Genomic DNA, 19,071 nt, shown 5'->3' on the forward strand with positions numbered 1-19,071 from the left:
TTGGTTGGAAGGGTGGCGGAGTAGGTCGAGTAGGGCAACGCCTCAGGGTTCTTGACCGATAGCACGAAGCACCCCTCGGCCACGATATTGAGGGCCTTTTGCACCTCACCCAATTCTGGCCGACCGAGAGTGAGTGCACGAACCCGCACAAGCTTCGAACAGACAACCAACGTACCATGGGGTAGCTCAAGCACATAGGCTAAGTGGCTGTAGTTGTCGCGTTTCACGATACCGTAGACGCCTGCGCAGAGCGTTACATGGTTGATGAGCTGATGTTGTGAGCTTGCGCGAAACATACAACTGTACCTTCACCGGCAGGTCTGCAGGCAGGAGTAACCCGCTCACCAAGGGTAAGCGTGGTGTAGTGCTCTGAGACAATGAGGTGGTGGATTTTCTCGTAGTCGTGTGTCGCCTCTTCGATGATGCCCCAAAACCGATTGTGTTCTGCACACCCACGCAGTCAGCACTCTTCCGTCATGGGATGAGGGAGACAATGAGCGAGTCGTACCCCTGATGGAAGGCAGTTTCTTCTTGCCGATACGGATGAGCCTGTAGAAGGCGGGTGCCGCGCTCTCATCGCCCTCTATCTCCTCTTCCTCCGGCTCGGAGAGTGCGTCAGCCTTCTTTGGCAGGGTCTTGAGCAGGATGTACATCCGGGCGACGTCGTCGAAGCTCTTGGCCTCCTGGGCGCCTACCTTGGGCCTGTAGAGGAAATAGATGTAGCCCTTCTCCATAACCTCCACTTGCTCCCGGGCTGCGCTAGCCTGCTGCATTCGCTATATAAAAAGTCACATCAGTAAGTAGAGGAAGATGGAACTACGTGGTGAGGGTCGTACCAGGCGCGAGCTGGGCGTTGGACTGAAGGGGGGCCGCTGGGACAGAGCATGATCGTCTACCACATTGCGTCCAGCTGAATCATCGTGAGTCGCTACTTCGTGACGCTGAGTCTCGTGCGCTGGATGATGATGGAGTTGATGGTGATGATGATGGTGGCGTTGCTGCCGTTCCTCCTCAAGGAGCTGCTCCTTCAATAGGTCGAGTTGGCGGAGCAGCCGCCTTCTGTCCTCCCTCGCCTCCTGTGTCTCGGGCTGATGCTGCGGCTGGCCGTGGACCACCTCCTCTTGGCTTTCGGCATCCACTGCCTCGGTCACGATCGTAGTGACTGTAGTGACCGAGGTCTTTACCACCTTCCTCTTCTTCCGCGGTTCTGCCTCTACGTTCTGGCTTCGTTGGTGCAGGTCATCCTTGGGCACAGCCAGCTCCTCCACTTCTTTTCGTACCACCCTCACCGGCAGCTCAACACGGCGCTTCATCGATACGCATAGAGACTCTCTATTGTTCGTGAAGATGTAAAGTGTGGTAACCGTTGGGCCTCTTTTGTCCCTTGTCCAAACCGTTCGAGGAAGGAATTGGGCCGCCTTGATGAAAACAAGACGAGAGCTCCAAGAATTCCACTTCCACGACACCAGAGACCGGACGGCACACCGGGCCAACTGCCACCTCCTGCCACATGGAGATTGGGGGTTGAGTTGGCCACCAACTGCCACCGCCCACACACGGATTGGGGGAGGGGGTTGAGTTGCACGCCCACTCCCGCCCTTGCGAACACGACCAAGACCTTTCAAAAGAATCCTCCGCCGAAGGTTCGATTAACCGCGAGATATTCAAACCACGAGCTGGGTTTTACTCATTTCATTTTTGAGATTCTCGGAGAGAGGCTGAGCCAGACACGAGAGGACAAGCAACAACGCCTCGGCTGCAGAGTTGTGCGAGAAGATGGAGGACGGCAGCAGGCCGGTGCTGCCGATAAACAACGGTGGGTCACAGGAGGAGGTTGGGATAGACGACGAGGATTGGGAGTACGTGCAGGAGGAGCAGGCAGAGGCCGTCGCCCTGGTGCACAGCCACACGGCCGGGTACGGGGTGACCTCCCCTTCAAGCTCGACCTCAACTTCGATCAACACCACGCGAGCGAGGGACGTGGAGGAGGGTGCAGCAACGTTGGCACAGGAAGAAGACGATGGCACTGGCAGCGGGCGACGAAAGGCCATCAAGCTCTTGAAGGACCTCACCACAGTCCCTGGAAAAGTAGAAGACGTGATCGTCTACAAGCTACAGAAGCTACAGCGCAAGCCACGAGTGGTCTACCTGAAAACTGTACGCTCTCCTTTTGATTATTTGTTATTTGTTATTTTTTATCTATCTTTATTTTCCTTTCCTTTTCTGGCAATTTTTATCTTTTCTCTTCGCCCATTTGGCGGTCTATTTGGCCTGAAGCGCTGGCGGTGGGGGTGCCTGGTGGCGGGGACAGTACTACAAGCTGTTGGTGCTGGTGGGCATCTTTTACGCGCTGCCCTCGGCCCAGTTCGTGTTCTTCCAGTACAAGCACAACGCGAGCGGCCTTGAGTGCTACTACAACTTCAAATGCGCGCACTACTTTCTGGGCTTCGAGGCATTCAACAACAGTACGCCCATACCATGATGGTTGCCTTCTGCGCGCAATCGTGTGTCTGACTGGTGATCGTCTGTGCTCGATGCAGTCTTCAGCAACATCGGCTATGTTGTGGGCGGTGCGCTCTTCGGTCTGTTCATTTATATAGCCCGGAAGCGAAACAAGACTGAAGTGTACGTTGTCCTCCTCTTGCATCATTCACGTTGTGTGGCGAAGCGGCCGTGGTTTTTACGGACCGTTTTTGCCTCCTCCTCCTCCTTACAACAGTCACGGCTTGCACAAGGACCGGTCCCTGTACTATTGTATAGCTCTCGCCATGGTGTGGGAGGGCCTCTTCTCCAGCCTCTATCATATCTGTCCATCTAAAGTCAACTACCAGGTACACGCACTACCGCACACGCCCACATGCAGGCGTTTTGCTAAACTTTTTTTCTGATTATTGGGCTGCAGTTCGATACCACATTCATGGTCATTGGAACTGGTCTCATGTTCATTACAGTATTCCAAAAGCGGCATCCGACCACCGCCCCGGGTGCAGTGCGAGCATTCATCTTCTTCGCCTTGCTCATCCTCATCTCCTTCCTCGCCCTTACCGACATCTACGTTGAAATGTATGTCACAAAGCAGCACGCACGCGGCACGCGGCATGCACTGACGATTCCTTCGCCTGTCCCGTAGTGTATGGACGTTCACCTTCACGGTGCTCATCATTGCGGGTTTGCTGGGCGATATACATTTCTACTATCACAAGCGTCTGCCAGTCCGCACTGTGATTTACAACATCACCCACCCGTGGCCACCCACCGAACCCGTACGTTTTTCTTTCTCTCTCGCTCTCGCTCTCGCCGCTGACTGATTCGAGTGGTAAACATGTTTGATATTCAGGGTCGATTGATTGGAATCCTGTTCGTGAATGCATTATCGCTGGGAACACTGGTCTACGCCGCAGTGGACTCTATTACCACCAACAAGGCCGAGTCGGTCCCCAACTACATGCTGTAAGCCTCCTACATTTCTTCAGCTTTGCGTATGCATGTGTCGTACGCTAACCCACGCGTTATTGACAACGCCGCAGCGCCATTGTGATGATCAACACGTTTCTCTACATGACCTTCTACGCCCTGATGAAGATGCTTCACCGGGAGAGGGTCCACCTGTTCGTGTGGCTTCTGGTCGTCGTCTCCATCTCCACTTGGGTATCCAACCTGTCCCTCTCGCCCGCTCTGTACGGCGTTGAATATTAACGTTGATGTGTGTCGTGCTGAATCCATCTGCAGGGGACGGCGCTGTACTTCTTCCAGCTGGGCGTCACCGACAAGTTTCTTACGCCCGCCGAGTCCAAGCTGCTCAACAAGCCCTGCGTCCTCTTCAACTTCTTCGATTACCATGGTACCGTGGTGCCACCTGTTGTCGATTCCTGCGTTGTCTTCGCTCACCGCTCGAGTTATGTCCCCAGACATCTGGCACTTCCTCTCTGCTGTCGGCCTGGCTTCGGTGGCCATGCTCTGCTACGTCCTCGACTTTGGCCTGGAGTACGTTGTCTTCACCCCCATTGTGCGCACCCGCCCACTGACTCACGTCTTGATGGTCATCTCGCAGCGCCCGGCACAAGGAGCTGCCTTTGTTTTAGTTGTGGTGTAGTGTACACCCCAACCAAACAAAGAACTTCCGCTCCACTCTACTCCTGCACGTGCGGTCTACGACCAGTGGTCGCGCTTATTGGACAACAACAAATCCCCTGCGTTGGCTGCGGTTGCACGGCATTTGAATTCTGAGGTCCCGGCTTGGCCAACGGTCAAAGAACTGACATCGGTCTGAATTGACAACAAGCACTCGAGATCTCGCTGTACACTGCTCGAGGCTGGCCTCTTCATCTTCACCATCCCTCGTTTGGCAGAAGGCCAGATTAGAAAACAATTTTGGTTGAATTATTCGAGACAGAATGGAAGAGACGAGGCCCCACGTACCCTCGTCCCCAGGATGGAGCAAGATAAGGAGTCGCAGCTTCGTGATGGATCGAATGGACGCGCATTTCTACCTGCGCACGAACATGGGCGAGTACAAGAAGACGAGATGGACCGAGCTCGGCGTGGTTCAGTTGAAGGAGGACCTCGCCGATGCCCTCAACTACGTCGAGGAGATGCGTAACCTCATCACGCTGCTCGAGAAGGAGGATAAGAAGTTTCAGAAGATGCCCTCTGCCTCGCTCGTGGCCTCCACACCCTCGCCCTCTCCGCCCTCTGCCGTCTCTCATCTCATCTCGTCCGCCCCCGTGCCGCTCCATCCTCAAGAGACCAAGGCGAAGGGCCATTATTACGAGAAGGAGGAGACGAAAGAGAAGGAGAAGCGAACGAAGAGCAAGCGAGTGAAACGACCGTCGAAGGACAAGACCAAGAAGAAGGACAAAGAGCGAGGCGTCATCATGGACCGACTCAACAACTTCCTCTCCTCCAATTCGTGAAAGCCCGACGGTCGGTGATCGGATAGAGGAGGGGTATTGCAATCTTCCCTCCCCATTATTATTTATTTATTTATTTATTTATTATGTACGCCACGATGCGTGCCAAGATGTACTCGTACAATAGAACAACATGTACGCGATATAATTATAAGTTATCGCGATTAATCACCTGGCGTCCATTTCCTGATTCACAAAAGAACAGAAAACAAAAAACTGCAAAAAAAATCTCTCGAAGACCAAGACGCATGACGAGAGAGCCCCAGGACAGAAGTGGCAAGCAGCAGGACCCAGTTTGCTCTCGCCCTTCTCTAACCTCAGGTGCTCGCTCCATTCCATTCTCATCGCAATTGGCACAAATCTCGATTACCAATATTTAATGGGTTCGATTCCACAAGATGAGGAGACAATAACTCTTCAACATATTTCTGTTTCTATTCCAATTGTTATGTGCAGGCAAACGATGTCGCGCGCAGGGCGTGCACCGCCGGCAGAGTACGACGGGGACGACCCGTCGCAGCAGGAGGATCACACCATGCGACCGCCCCGGTGGGTGCTGTGGTGGCGAGCGCACGCATGGGTGGTGCGGGTGGCAATTCTCGTTATCGCCTCGCCGCCGCTGTGGGTCGAGCTGCTGGGGCTCCACTCGCCGGCCTTCACCGGCGTCATGTGCCGCATCACCTTCGTCATTCTTCTCATGGGTAAGCACTCCACCTTGGTGCGTGTCATGTTGTCGCTCACATGATCGTTGAACAGCCGGATATTGGATCACGGAGGCGCTGCCGCTGGCCGTCACCGCTCTCCTACCACTGGCGCTCTTCCCCGTCCTGGGCATCCTCTCGGCTGAAGTGGTCTCCACCAACTACTTCAACGACACTCTCTTCCTTCTCCTCGGCTCCTTCTTCGTACGATTTTTCAGCTTTGCATGCCGCAGGTCCGCATCCGCATCCGCATTCACATTCGCGCGCGTGGGCAGGTAGCTCTGGCGATGGAGGAATGGGACTTGCACCGAAGGATTGCGCTCAAGTTCATTCTCTATCTGGGCGAGAAGCCGCGCGTGATCCTTGGAGGTGCGGCCCGCCCTCACCTTCTTGGACCTTCTTCGCGTGACACTGACTTTCAGAAATGATCGCAGGATTCATGGCGATGACGGCGTTCCTGTCGATGTGGCTGAACAACTCGGCCACCACCTCGCTCATGGTACGTACCATTTTGCGGGCATGCGTTGTTGGAAACGACCAAAGTGCTGAGATCCACGCTCGGTCGGCCGGTGCAGGTCCCGATTGCTCTGGCCATACTGCACCAGATCAAGGAGGCCACGGGCGAGTCCACACAACTTCTAAAACGGTAAACTATCATCATCATCATCATCATCATCATCATCATCATCATCATCATCATCATCATCCATTAGTTGCACCAAGTCATTTTTGGTGATCTAACCACTCACGCTACTGCCGTCTTTATAGGGACAATCACACATTCTACACTCTCGAGCGGAACTACACGAGCAGTGGGGAGCGCGAGACAAGTGGTGATCAGCTGGGCAATCCGGCATCGATAGTCGACTACGAGGACAGCAGCAGCGATGACGGCGCCGGCGGGCCGACCGGCCGATTGCAACACCTGATCGACAGTCGCTATCTCGACACCCCGGCCCAAGCCAAGCAGCGACAGCAGGTCATCCACACCTACACCAAAGGTAAGCACCAGAGCTACAATCCAATCCAACCACACTACACCCTCGCAACCATTCGTCAACGACACACACGCACCAACCACTCCACTCGCAGGTTTGCTCTTGGGCATTGCCTATTCAGCCTCGATAGGCGGCACGGCCACCATAATCGGTACTTTTTTTAACTGGCCAGTGAGCCAGTCACGAATGATAGAAGGATGAAGGCTGATGTGTGGTTGGAATCTTCACGACAGGAACCAACCCCAATCTGATTCTGTTGCGGCAAGTGGGACTGCTCTTCCCGGAGATGGCCGATGTCATCTCCTTCTTCAACTGGATGATCTTTGCCTTCCCTCTCGCCGCTTTCTTCGTGGTATGCGCACTCCTTAGTGCCTCTCTCTGGCTCAATTTGTCGTGGGCCTTGTGGCCGTCCTCACTCCTGTGTGTTGTGTGTCGCGTATCGTGTCCGGCGTGTGTGCGTTGTGTCGTGCAGGCGCTGCTCTTTTTGTGTTTCGTATATTTGTATTGCCCGCCAGCGGCTCAGGCGCACTACATCAAGGTCGACACCCGGCAGCTCAAGGAGGCCTACCACCGCATGGGTCCCATGAGCTTCCCGCAAAAGGTCATCCTGGTCGACTTTGTGGGTCTCGCCCTCCTATGGTACCTCAACTCTACTCGTGAGTGAGTGAGTGAGTGAGTGAGTGAGTTGTGTGTGTGTGTGTGTGACCCGCATCACATTCCATTAGGTTTCCTTCCATTCCAAGAATTCCAGACCTTGTGGGGCTCACACCACCTCTTGTGCGCACAGGTTCAGTCGCAAGGGGATCTCCGACCTGGGAATTCCAGGCTGGCAGCAGCTCTTCTCCCACCCGTCCAACTACATATCCGACGGGACCGTGTCCATGGGTAACCCCCCGCCCACAAACCACCTTAACCAGCCACTATACGGCACACGCCCATTGCACCCGCTAACGTCGTGTGATCACGTGAACAACAACAACAACAACAACAACAACAACAACAACAACAACAACAACAACAACAACAACAACAACAGCGGCGGCGATCGTGCTGTTCTTCATCCCCTCGCGGCAGGATCCCGCTCGCAACATCCTCGATTGGCAGCAATGCAGCAAATTGCCCTGGTGCGTAGTCGTAGTACTACTACCCTTCAGCACCACCACCTTCCGCGCACGCGATAGTAAATTCTCTTGGGGGAATTGGCTCATCTCGCGTTTATGTATGCACGACCCAGGGACGTGATCATTTTGATCGGCGGTGGTTTCGCCTTGGCGCGCGGCATCTCGAGTAGCGGCCTCTCGCTCTACCTGGCACAAAAGCTGCAAGTGCTGCAACAGGTGCGCAATCCCTCCACCTGCCGGTGAGCTTGGCGGCCGCAACGCAGTGGCCCACCGAATCTGACTTGAATGTGAACGATGTCATTCTTTTTAGGTGCCGGTGTTCTTGATGCTCTTCATTATCTGCTTCTTCACCGTCGGGATCACCGAGCTCACTTCCAACTCAGCCACGGCCAGCATGCTTCTCCCCATTTTGGCCGGTACCCCGCCCAAAACCCGCACACGCACACCGCACGCACGCACGCGCTCGTCCTCACACGCGAGTCACTTTTCCGCGCGGTCCAGTGATCGCGGTGTCGATCGAGCAGAACCCGCTGCTGCTGATGATTCCAGCCACCATCTCGTGTTCGTACGCGTTCATGCTTCCCGTGGCCACCCCGCCCAACGCCATCATCTTTGCCTCCCAACAACTCAAGGTACGGCCTGCGTTCTTTCGCGTGCGTTGCGTGCGCCGGTGTGGCTTGTCTGTGTTGCTGACGTCAGCCTTGGCTCCACTCTCGTTCCAGGTAACGGACATGGCGAGGGCCGGTCTGCTGGCCAACCTCATTGGCCTGGTCTTGCTGGCCGTAGCCGCCTACTTCTTCATCCCGCCCGTCTTCCTCTGATCCACACACGCGCTTGCTTGCCCACGGTCAGGCAACACCATAATATATATTTATTTTTTAGCTTAGCTTGCTAATGGTCACTCCACTTACCTTTCGTGCAACAAGCAGTCACGACACCAGCGCAGTGTGGGGTTGGACGAGAACCCACAACTGCGCGGCGTGGAACGACACCATGCAACCACTCTGTCTGTGTGTGTGCGGTGTGTGCGGTGTGTGCGGAGTGTCTCGCCTGAATTCCGCGCGTTGGCGATGGATTGGGATTTTCCTGGGCGCCACTTGACACAGCAACGACGAGACCAGCAAGTTGACACAAAGCGACTCCGGCCCTCTTCTCTCAACAAAACCATCGTGACTCTATCAACAACACCAGCCTCAACGCCCATAAAACAAGAGGGTGCACGCACAGCACACACACAGACACAAAGAAAATGGACCACCTGGTGCTACGCGAACGACACAGGAAGAGAAAACAAAAGCGGCTGGGCATCATGCCCAGCCACGAACCAGACGATGCCAACCTACTGTGGCGCCATGGTACTGCCTCCCTTTCTAAAGCTATTTATTTAATATCAATAATCAGTTTCGATTTACAGCTGCCACCTCACCAAATCCCTTTCTATCCATTTCCAATCTCTACGTTGGATTTTTGCAGAGGTGAAGAAGCTGCGCGCGCAGGTCTTGCTGACCTGCCTCTTTTCCAACTCTCCTACTTCTACGTCCTCCGCCTACGCGCCCCTTCCCACAACACCATCGTGGCCATCATCTTCTTCGGCCAACGATCCGTTCGCTGTCATGCAAGCCAACGAGGCCGCCCGACGACGCCAGCGGCGACGTGCGGTGCTGCGGGCAGCGGCATGGGTGGTCGGCCTGGCGCTCCTGGCGGGCGCCCTCTACCAGTGCCTCGGCCACGTCCGGGACGACTGGCTCTACCCGCCGCCCGGCCTCAGGTTCTCTCTCGCCTTTGGCGCTTTCGTTCTTGCCGTCGGCTCACACGCAGCGTGTGTCGTGTCGTGTGTCGTGTGGTGTGTGGTGTCGTGTCTCGTGTCTCGTGTCTCGTGTGACATGTCAGAGTGAACGTCGGGCATCATGGGACGTGGCCCCACTATATGCACATCCACTGCGTGGGGAATGGCAGTCCGTCGGTGCTGTTCGAATCCGGTCTGCCCTACAGTTCGCTCAGTTTCGAGTTGGTGCTGCGACAGGCCGTAGAGGACGGCCTTACGGACCACATGACTCTCTGTTCTTACGACCGCAGCGGATACGGTACACACACACGCTCACACACTCAAACCCATCGCACACGCACACGCCCGCCACATATCCTGATGAATACTCCCTGTGCACAGGCTGGAGCGAAGCGGGTGTCCATCCACGTAATATGTAAGGCTTAGTGCTGAGTGTACTATGCGTTGTGTGTGTGTGTGTGTGTGGTGTGTTTTATGTCAGGCAGTGTAGTTCGAGACTCACCAAATGGCATCTTTTGATTCTTTGCCAGTTCGGTGATGGTCGATGAGTTGCATCGCATGCTCCGGGTGGCCGAGGTGCCCACGCCCCACCTGCTCGTGGGCTGGAGCTACGGCGGCATCATCGCCCAGCTCTACGCCGCGCGCTATCCCCACGCCGTAGCCGGCGTGGTCTTGATCGACACCGTGATCGCCAACCAGACCGGCCGCATCGAAGGATTCGCCGAACAGCTCACAGCCGGTACGGTTGCGACGGCGCTGGTGCGCTTGCTGACGTGGGGCTGACATCACACATCACACATCACACATCACACATCACACATCACAACGCAGGCATAGTCTCGTTCGACATTGCGCGATTCGTGCAGTGGGTGGGCGCGTTTCGGCTGGCCGGTGCCCTGGGCCTGCTCCCGCAGGACGCAGGCGCACCGCCCTCCTCGCTCCCGTCGCCCCTCTACAACGCCGTGCTGGCCTCCGTCACCAAGTACAAGGTAACACCGCGTACACGCCCAGGCGCACAAACCACAGCACACACGCACACCACCGCACGCACATGATGCTGAGAGGTCGGCCAAACAGTTTCCGGAGACGGCCTACCAGGAGCTGATGGCGTTCGAGCCCAGCGAGCGTATTCTCTCGAGCGAGCTCCTAAGCCTGGCCGCCGCCGACAGCAACCACAGTACGGCGCCGCTCTGTGTGCGTGTGCGTGTGCGTGTGCGTTGTTATAATGTTATGTTCTTTATCGCAGAACCTCTGGGCGATCTGCCAGTGCTGAGCGTGGCGGCGGTGTCGGAGGCGATGCCGGCTGCCGAGCGTGGGCTGTGGATTGAGACGCAGGCGGGCGAGGCCAGCGCGTTGACCACCAACCACCGGCAGCGTGTCGTCGACTCGGACCACTTCGTGCCGTGGTCCAGCCCGGCTAGCGTCATCGCCGCCATCCAGGAGGCTCTCGACATGAGGCCCGGGCACGACCTACGACGGGACCACTTGTTGGGTCAGCTTGGCCCCAGCGGTGTTGTGTAATTCCTAATTGTAATGTACAACGATGTACAACAATATTGTTGTAAGTAGAAGAATAAATAAAATAAAGGCACAAATAAAGAAAAGATCAAGTGGGGAGGATCATCAGTTGGTCGCGTAGTCGAAGGAGAACAGGAAGCCCTTGCCGCCTTCGGCGTCGTAATCGCTGGAGGAATCGGTCGTGTTGCTGAAATGGTTGAGGCTGCTCATGTGTATGGGCGACGACCTGCCATTGGCATAGTCGACCTCAAACCAGGCGACGCCTGCCATTGCGTAGTTGATTATGACGCCTCTGGTTGATCTGCTCTCTGCTTTGAACAAATACCTGCGGTCGAAGTCATGAAGCTGTAGGCAACGTTCCACTTGTCGCTGGGCTGTACTCCCTGGGCGGGGCCAATGTGGCACACAACGCCTACCCAGCGAAATCCCCTTTTGAATAAATGATCATCCAAGAGCCAAACATCTGCATACCGGGTTCTAACTTACCTCCTGGGCCAAAGGCCTGAGGGAACGGAGTCAGCACGGAGGCCCCCGTCACGCTGAAACTGATCAGCTTCCACACGCCCTGCGCATCTGCTCGCAGCGTTCAGTGCCAATCCAACGAACTCGTGGATTAGAAGGGGTGGTACCCCTGTTGTTGATGATGAAGAGGGCCTCGGTGTAGGTCTGGTTGGTGCGGCCGTGGGTGAGCGGCTTCGGAGACAAGGGATGCCGTGGTGGTCGCAATGCAGAAGAGGAGCACTGCCGCAAGGGCAGCGCCGGCGCGAGCAGTACCGGTCGAGAGCATTGTGGAGTGGTTGGTGGAAACGGGAAGTGAGAAGAAGTGAGAACTCAACAACCACAAGGCAGTGGTACTTCTTGTAGGGGCACGTAATTGATCGGCCGGCGTTCAGCGAAGGCAACCCCAATGTGGGCCACGAATCCAACCAGGTCTGTGATCAACGCCTGGAGGAGGCGATAGAGAATCCCTCGGCTACCGAAAAACATCGGGTGTGGTGATCACTTTTCGATCCTTTGCACTTCCATTGGCTGGTCATTTAGGAGTTTTCGTGTGGGTTTTGCCTTAAATTGACAAATTAATCCGCTTTCTCGAGGGAGAATGAGAGCTCTTCAAGAGCGGCGAGGGCCTGCTGGCCAGCGTGTCGGTGGAACCGAAGCACCGACGCCCCGACGGCCGACATCGTTTGCCGCAAGTCGCTGCCCAGCGCCTCTTCCGCGGCTGAAGCAGCCCGAAGCTTCGCGTGTGTAAGCCACTCGGGCTGCACCTGGCTGGCGATGGCCAGCGCCCAGGCCGCGTAGAACTGCACCTCCACGTGCGAGACGGCGCGCAACCGCGCGAGAAGCTCGGGAAAGAGGGAACCCGGCTGCTCGCCTGCCTCGGTCCCCGCAGCCGGCAAAACGCTGGCGAGAATGGCCACCGCCGCGAAGCGGGTGGCCAACTGTCGTAATCGTCGTCGTCGTCGTCGTCGTCGTCGTCGTCGTCGTCGTCGTCGTCGTCGTCGTCGTCGTCGGTGCGTGACGTGTCAGGAATGTGGGCATAAAACAACGCCATGCTACCAGTAAAATTGCGCAGAGAAAAGTACCTTGACGTTGTCCGATTGCAAGAGCTGGGCAAACAGGGAGATGTCGTCTTCGGCCAGGGTTGGCTGCTGCCCGCCCCGGCGGCGGGCGCAATGGAACGCATTGGCCAGCGTCCAGCACAGCTCTGATATATAACCCGCGGGTTCAGTCCCACGTGCAGGTGCAGTATGTGCGCACACGTGTGCGGTGTGGCGTGTGCCTTTGTGTCGAGGGGCGAGAGTACCTTGGTGCGCGAGCGAATCCGAGTGCTGTCGCAGGAGGCTCATCACCCGAGAGGCGCCATCGAGGTCGAGCAGACAGCGACTCACCCTCTCTTCGTTGAATGTCAACGCAAACAAACACCTAGCACCATCGTTTAATTGCGTGAGTGTTGTGTGTCGTGTGTGTCGTGTGTGTCGTGTGTCGTGTGTCGTGTGTGTTGTGCGTGTCGTGTAGTGTACCTGGCGGCGAACCACTTTACGTTGGGCGATGACGAATTCTCGGTCAGCGCGAGCAGCTCCTTGACCGCCCATCCACTGATGCTGCTGTCGACGTAGTCGGACGTCAGTTGCATGGCTGCGTTGTGCTCCTCGACAGCACCCTCAGCACCACCGACTTCGGCCTCGGCCGGCGCCTCAAGAGGGGCGAGTTGGAGGAGCGCCTGTCTACACTCTTCACTCGCTTCAGTGACGCTCTGCAACAGCACCAGCACCTGTACACCCGATAAGTAATTGTGAGTGCGTGCGTGCGTGTTGTGCGCGTCGTGCGTGCGTGCGTGCGGTGTAATAAGCGTACGCTTTCACACATGTCGCCGCTGTGGCTGCCGGGATTCTCTGCTATCCACCTGAGCGCCAAATGACAGTGCGAGAGGTCGGCGATGGCTTCGCGGCATCGAGCATCGAAGTGCGCCAGCGCACAGAGCGCAGCCCCTGCAACCGACCGACATGCGACACGCGACCACACACGCGACCACACGACACATGACACACGCACGCCACAACATTAGACATCGGGCATTCATGAGCTCAGTAAAGCTGTGAGGTACCAGCCGAGCTGTGCTTGGCGGAGACCACGGGCTCGCGATAGATCTCGAGGATTTGGTCTACGTGCTTGCGGACCGCGACGAAGCCAGCCGTCGGTACGTCCAGACACTCCAAGTCGCCCGCTTCCACGCGTTCGGAGTTGAGAACAATGCTCCGCAACGCCAGCGCACTGCATCACACCACACGACACACGACACACGAGTAAGTAGGTGGAATAACGCACAATTTCAAGACGCGGACCTGTTAAGCTGGAGTACTGCCGAGTCTCCGTCGATGGCATTGTCCGCCGTGGTGGTGAGCTTGGCGACGAGAAGCTCGACCGCGTCGGTTGACGTCAGTTCTTGCGCGCCCTCGCGATCAGACACGGCTGTGTGTGTGTGTGTGTGGTGTGTGTGTGTGCGGTGTGTGTGTGTGTGGTCGTGAGCTAATCGCAGCAGCGCGGGCTGGGTGCTGGCCGTATACCGATGTTGCACATGACACCAGCCAGTTCCTGTTGCAGTGTAACGTGAAACGACGGACAGTCCCGGAACATGTTCACCGTCAACCGCACTCCGTCGGCCTCGCATATTTTCCTAATGCCGAGAGAGCTCTCAGGCCGCTGCATTCCCAGAAGAATTCAACGTGCGACGAAGGCGCACGACGCGAGTACCGCGAGGTCTGGTGGCACTGCTGCAGGTTGAGAAGCGTTCCTGCGGCGCTTCGGCGCACGTTGATGTTCGGACTGTCGAGTGCCTTGAGCAACGCAGGGATTGCGCCTGACCAACCGATGCAGTTTTGCAATGTGATTAGATTAATGTCCAGCTCCACACAGCTATGCCAGAAGAAGAAGAAGAAGAACGAAGAAGAACGAAGAAGAAGAATACCGTGATGGAGCAGAGAGTTGCCAGAGGAGAAGTCGTTGAAGGCCAGCGATTGACAGAGCGAGGCGGTGGCCAGCTGTGCCGCCAGGTCGGTCCCTTGCAGCAGCGCCAGCGTCTGCAATCGATCGGTTCAGTCTCGGGCGCTTGCTTCCACTGATAATGGGTGACGACGACGATGATGGGTGGCGGCACAGTTGGCCATGTGTGGGGGCTTACCATTTGGATTCCTTGGTGAGTGCGGAAGTAGGATCGAATGCGCGGTTGCTGCTTCGTCGCTCGACACGTGAGCACGTTGATGTAGTCCTGATGGCCACACCCCCACATCATACGGTGAGATCTGTCAACGGCATTCGGGGGGGGGGGGATGGTGACCGTACGATGCAAAGAGAGCGGATCTTGCCCTGACCGTAGCGCATTCCTGACATAAATATCTGTGTAAAGTCTTGTTATTATATATTACATATATTTTATTACATAAAATGTTCTGTTTTGCCTTCTTTTTCAGAAGGAAAGGAAGGGAGTGCCTTGAGTCTGTCGAGCTTTGTGGCGTTGTGTGGCAGCAGGACCAGCAAGCCAAATATCTTAACCACATTACCCTCCCTGCAACACGCACACGCACACGCACACGCACACGCACACGCACACGCACACGCACACGCACACGCACACGCACACGCACACGCACAAATGTTTACAGTGAGTCTGATTGCACAAAAACGAGGACCTGTGCGGTGCGAGTCGGTTGAACGAACCACAGCCATCCGAGTCGCCTGAGCTCACGCATGGGTATCAGCTCCTCCCAGCCCCAGGTGAGGGAATCGGCTTTGAACTGGATCTGGACTCGCCACCACCCCGTTGTGTTAGTTGCCACAGACCAATACTGCGCAGGCCACAAGTACCGTCAGTGGGAACCGTTCAATCGGGGCGTCATGGTTCGTGGGCTCCTGATCACGACCAGAAAGTGAGTGCACACGACACACGCACATGGGACACACGCACACGCACACGCACACGCACACGCACACGCACACGCACACGCACGTGACACGACGAAGAGTGCGTGACGTACGAAACCCATGATGAAACCCACGTTGGGGTAAAAGACGGCGGAGGAGGACGGCGTAGCTTGGGGGAGCTCCAGGAAGAAGGTGAGTTTGGAGTCCTCGCGGTCCTCGGCTTCCCTCCACACCTGCGCTAGTTGCAGTGTCACGCCGCCCACCTGGCGCACGCAACAACAACAATCCCCCCATTAGGCCAATTCATTCAACAAAATGTAGTGTGCCTGCAGTACCTGGACCTGGGGGTTGGGCGGCACGTCTTCGTCCAGCTGCAACCGGGCCACGTCGACTTCCTCTTGAAGGAGTCGCAGCTGTTGCAAGTAGTAAATAAAATAAGAAATAAATAGAATAAAGTAAATATAACGCAGTTTCAAATTGATAGAGGCAGTACCCGGGCCAAGTTGTTACCATCCATGTACAGTTGCTTCCATCCTGTGAGTGGTGTGAGCCGCCTTGTTTGTTTGTAAAATAAAACAAAACAAAACAAAACAAAATAAAATAAACCAGTTGGCAGCACGAAAGAAGAGAAGAAGGAAGGAGATGGCACCGAGGGGGTAGGCATCAGCTGGGAACGAGGGCTGCGGCACTCCATCAAGAGACATGGCTTGCACAATACGACGCCAGGCGGGCGAGACTCGTGCGATTCGGCACCACTGGCGGCATACCAGTTCACACGCCATAAGGGCCGGCGCATCGAGGAACGACACGATGTGGTCCACAACCTCCTCTGGCACCACCCTCAGCGTGTCCGGCCTGTCCATGCTGCTGGTGAATAAAAATGAAATTTGAATATATTTCCTCACCTAATCACAATTTTCCAATTCTTTTCTCTTGTCACTCGCAGCGGATTGCGACACTGCCTTCTCGGTCAGCTACGAGTCAGCTTGTGCTGGTATATAACACCTTGCAGAGCCACTTCGACCACCCTTCGCTCTGTCCGTGACATTCCGCCAGGGCATAGATCACGACCACTGGGTCTTGATGGCCGCCACCAACCTATAAAAAAAAGAGGAATTCACAAGTTTCACGATTGTGGCCGCCTGCTCGAACTCGACGATGATGAGGCTGCGGCGGGAGCGCCCTCGCCGGTAAGAAGGGAGAGCGGGTGAATGGTTCCGCCCTGCGCGACGTAGGCGAACCACTGCTGGGGCTCGCGGCCGCGCAGTGGGAGGCCGCTCTCGGGAGCCACGTCGTTGGCGCTGGCCCACACCGCGCCCACGGACTCGTAGTCGGGGATGGACTTGGGCAGCTGGTCCTCGTTGCGCGGGCGCCCGTAGAAGATGACCCGCATCCGTACGTACGGCGCATCTGCGCGTTGACGTTCGTCAGAGGTCAGTCTTGCGATTACGCACATCTCACTGCTTGAGCTGTGTAATGTCAAGAAGGACTTACCTCTGGAGCTCCGCCGGGGCGCCCACTCCCAGCGCAGGATCCCGGTGAGCTCGACGTCGATTCCCGCCTCCTCCTTGGTCTCGCGGATGGCCGCGGTCGTCAGATCCTCGCCTGTTTTATATTTAAAAAATGTAAAACATAAACATAAATAAATCAAACTAAAAATCACATATTCAGCACAGTACCGGGATCGACACGCCCTCCGGGCAGCCAGAACCCAGAGTTGCAGAACTCCTGCACAAGCAGGAACCGGCCGTCGGACCGTTGGCACACGACCAATGCAAAGGCGTAGATTGCTGCGAAGGACACATGGAGAGTCAGAGAATTGGCGCAAGCAATGCAGGCGATACGAGTGAGCAGCGGGGGCGGTACTGGTGTCGGGAAAGTTCTCAGTGTGGGCGCCTGGCGGAGCGTGCGTGTTAAACAGGTGCACCGGGAAACGGTCATGAACTCTAGTGTGCGTGTCGTGTGTGTGTGTGTTGTGTGTGTTAAGTTCCACAACGTGATAAATTAGTCTGCGGTTCTGCACAAACGAAAGCCAGAGGAGCGAGGGGTACTTGGGCTTCTTGCCCTTCTTGGGCGAAGGGCATAGAGGACACACCGTCGGTACGTTGGGCTCGTTGACATGGTACAGCGGGTGATGCACCCACAGCTGATGGTGCGTGAGACCGTCCAGCCCACACGACGGGCACTCGTACACCTCGTCGTCGCCATCACCCATGATGGCAGTGGTGCCCTGGGCGGCGATGGTGGCCAGCACGGAGAGCAGGTCGGGCTCGGAGGCAGTCACCATGTTGGCGCCCTCCTGGAAGCACTTGAGCCGCGTGTGGGGTGACCCGCTGGCCGTCCAGCTCAGCACCGCCACGAAGATCCGCTTGTCTGCTACTCGCGCCGCCCGCACCAGCGGCAGGCCCCTAAAAGATGAAGGGAAAAGCCTGAGCTCGAGTCTCTACACGCCATTAAAAGATGGCAAGTAGAGGCAGGGGAGGGAACTGGTCTGAGGCGTCGGGCATGGAGCCCAGCTTGGTGACTACTACGTCGAAGGTGGGTCTCTGCTCGCTGTGGCTGGAACGCGGGGCGGCCAGTGCCTGCAAGGCACCGGCGAGGGCGGGGGTGTGGACAACCTCGAAGCCTGCCCCTGCGAAGGCGAGCGCCTGGTCCTTGACAGTCGCGCCCACCGCCATGTACAGCAACCTGGGCTTTCCTGCCCCCAAGCCATAGGTCACCAGCCCTTGCTCCATCTTTCTCTTCACTTTTTATTTGGTTTAGCCGAACCGCCACGGTGCATTTCCTTTCATATTTTCTCAGTCATTTTCCCCAGAGCCCGGAAAGAAATTATAAAATAAACTGCCGGGCACGAAACAATTTAAATTGTTGTTGCCACGTCCACATGCAAGCTGCTCAAGAAACTGGGGGCGAGATGGGCCAGGTCCGCCTGCTGCGGCCGCTGGGCTCTATGGAGCGCTACCAATTGTCCAAGCACCTCCGCCGATCGGCCGGCCCAGTAGTCGTAGCCGCCACCCTCAAGGGTCTACCCCACCGCTCCACCTCCGCCGGTGATCCGACCTCCGGCCCGGACCAGGCCGCCTACTGGCACCGCTGCCTGGGCGAGGGCCTGGCCAGTCTATGCGCCCGCCACCCGCAGCTGTCCCTCGTGGTGCTGGACTCGGCTGAGCCACCCCGCTGGGCCGGGCTCACCCAGGCCTTCCCCGTGGCCGACGTGGTCGCGTGCGATCTGGCAACCACGGCCCACTGGGACCCGCGCGACCTGGCCCGCGCCCTCGAGGCCGAGCTGCAGCGCGACTTTGACCCGGCCGGGGCGGCGCGCGCTTCCAATTCTTCAGCTGAATCAGCCGACCGCGTGCGGTTGCCGCTGTGGCGTGTGCGTGTGCTGTGGCATCCGGATAGGCCCGACGAGTGCTGTCTGTGCTGGGTGTGGGACCATGCCCTGGCCGACGGCCTCAGCGGCAAGCAGCTCCTACGCAGCCTCGTCTCGCGACTGCGCCTGCCCGACGCGCCCACTGCTACCCCCGCTGTGGCCGAGATCCGCCCGTTCGACTTCGCAGCCGCCGACGACTACGAACTGCCGGCGCCCTACGACCAGCGACGGCCGCCATCGCCGTC

General features: G+C 56.9%; 10 protein-coding genes across 10 annotated transcripts in view; 5 read left to right on the top strand and 5 right to left on the bottom strand.

Moving 5' to 3' along the window:
- ACA1_110850 (uncharacterized protein) lies at positions 1-1,313 on the bottom strand (the record flags this gene model as incomplete). The annotated part of the gene is made up of 5 exons (XM_004345319.1): positions 1-115; positions 176-241; positions 307-444; positions 509-764; positions 837-1,313. Coding segments are annotated over 5 exons (1,052 nt in total), but the record flags the coding sequence as incomplete, so codon positions are not given.
- A 463-nt stretch (positions 1,314-1,776) lies between these two features.
- On the top strand, positions 1,777-4,093 carry ACA1_110860 (SID1 transmembrane family, member 1, putative; the record flags this gene model as incomplete). Its single annotated transcript, XM_004345320.1, has 11 exons — positions 1,777-2,157; positions 2,312-2,465; positions 2,541-2,625; positions 2,720-2,831; positions 2,903-3,063; positions 3,131-3,263; positions 3,338-3,450; positions 3,528-3,648; positions 3,730-3,841; positions 3,909-4,006; positions 4,052-4,093. The coding sequence occupies 11 exons, from the start codon at positions 1,777-1,779 to the stop codon at positions 4,091-4,093; spliced, it is 1,512 nt and encodes a 503-aa protein (XP_004345370.1).
- A 409-nt stretch (positions 4,094-4,502) lies between these two features.
- On the top strand, positions 4,503-4,913 carry ACA1_110870 (uncharacterized protein; the record flags this gene model as incomplete). Its single annotated transcript, XM_004345321.1, has 1 exon — positions 4,503-4,913. The coding sequence occupies one exon, from the start codon at positions 4,503-4,505 to the stop codon at positions 4,911-4,913; it is 411 nt and encodes a 136-aa protein (XP_004345371.1).
- A 460-nt stretch (positions 4,914-5,373) lies between these two features.
- On the top strand, positions 5,374-8,551 carry ACA1_110880 (sodiumdependent dicarboxylate transporter; the record flags this gene model as incomplete). Its single annotated transcript, XM_004345322.1, has 15 exons — positions 5,374-5,611; positions 5,667-5,815; positions 5,887-6,016; positions 6,046-6,110; positions 6,187-6,257; positions 6,380-6,612; positions 6,704-6,760; positions 6,876-6,961; positions 7,133-7,222; positions 7,410-7,484; positions 7,684-7,733; positions 7,844-7,946; positions 8,041-8,146; positions 8,232-8,362; positions 8,453-8,551. The coding sequence occupies 15 exons, from the start codon at positions 5,374-5,376 to the stop codon at positions 8,549-8,551; spliced, it is 1,683 nt and encodes a 560-aa protein (XP_004345372.1).
- Positions 8,552-8,979: 428 nt separating this feature from the next.
- Positions 8,980-11,037, top strand: ACA1_110890 (hydrolase, alpha/beta fold domain containing protein; the record flags this gene model as incomplete). Its single annotated transcript, XM_004345323.1, has 8 exons — positions 8,980-9,085; positions 9,204-9,498; positions 9,687-9,814; positions 9,898-9,931; positions 10,047-10,255; positions 10,348-10,505; positions 10,594-10,693; positions 10,763-11,037. 8 exons carry the CDS (start codon positions 8,980-8,982, stop codon positions 11,035-11,037), a joined length of 1,305 nt encoding a protein of 434 aa, XP_004345373.1.
- Positions 11,038-11,139: 102 nt separating this feature from the next.
- Positions 11,140-11,821, bottom strand: ACA1_110900 (uncharacterized protein; the record flags this gene model as incomplete). The annotated part of the gene is given in 6 exon segments (XM_004345324.1): positions 11,140-11,297; positions 11,360-11,417; positions 11,521-11,536; positions 11,547-11,607; positions 11,664-11,727; positions 11,777-11,821. 6 exon segments carry the CDS (start codon positions 11,819-11,821, stop codon positions 11,140-11,142), a joined length of 402 nt encoding a protein of 133 aa, XP_004345374.1.
- A 289-nt stretch (positions 11,822-12,110) lies between these two features.
- ACA1_110910 (HEAT repeat-containing protein) lies at positions 12,111-14,913 on the bottom strand (the record flags this gene model as incomplete). The annotated part of the gene is made up of 12 exons (XM_004345325.1): positions 12,111-12,473; positions 12,618-12,739; positions 12,839-12,957; positions 13,056-13,306; positions 13,390-13,523; positions 13,640-13,806; positions 13,878-14,004; positions 14,100-14,209; positions 14,287-14,392; positions 14,501-14,612; positions 14,714-14,800; positions 14,875-14,913. 12 exons carry the CDS (start codon positions 14,911-14,913, stop codon positions 12,111-12,113), a joined length of 1,737 nt encoding a protein of 578 aa, XP_004345375.1.
- A 175-nt stretch (positions 14,914-15,088) lies between these two features.
- Positions 15,089-16,316, bottom strand: ACA1_110920 (HEAT repeat domain containing protein; the record flags this gene model as incomplete). The annotated part of the gene is made up of 7 exons (XM_004345326.1): positions 15,089-15,097; positions 15,222-15,332; positions 15,397-15,441; positions 15,567-15,716; positions 15,789-15,866; positions 15,947-15,987; positions 16,103-16,316. The coding sequence occupies 7 exons, from the start codon at positions 16,314-16,316 to the stop codon at positions 15,089-15,091; spliced, it is 648 nt and encodes a 215-aa protein (XP_004345376.1).
- A 263-nt stretch (positions 16,317-16,579) lies between these two features.
- On the bottom strand, positions 16,580-18,188 carry ACA1_110930 (hydrolase, NUDIX domain containing protein; the record flags this gene model as incomplete). The annotated part of the gene is made up of 5 exons (XM_004345327.1): positions 16,580-16,863; positions 16,948-17,058; positions 17,133-17,181; positions 17,477-17,861; positions 17,941-18,188. 5 exons carry the CDS (start codon positions 18,186-18,188, stop codon positions 16,580-16,582), a joined length of 1,077 nt encoding a protein of 358 aa, XP_004345377.1.
- A 179-nt stretch (positions 18,189-18,367) lies between these two features.
- ACA1_110940 (uncharacterized protein) overlaps positions 18,368-19,071 on the top strand; it is a gene marked incomplete at both ends in the record, with an annotated part of 1,397 nt that continues 693 nt past the window's right edge. The window contains one exon of the mRNA XM_004345328.1: positions 18,368-19,068. Within this exon, the coding sequence (XP_004345378.1) occupies positions 18,368-19,068 (701 nt within the window). The remainder of the gene's footprint in view (positions 19,069-19,071) is intronic.

This window comes from Acanthamoeba castellanii, assembly GCF_000313135.1.
Source record: "Acanthamoeba castellanii str. Neff unplaced genomic scaffold scf7180000084666, whole genome shotgun sequence".
Taxonomy (NCBI): Eukaryota; Discosea; order Longamoebia; family Acanthamoebidae; genus Acanthamoeba; species Acanthamoeba castellanii.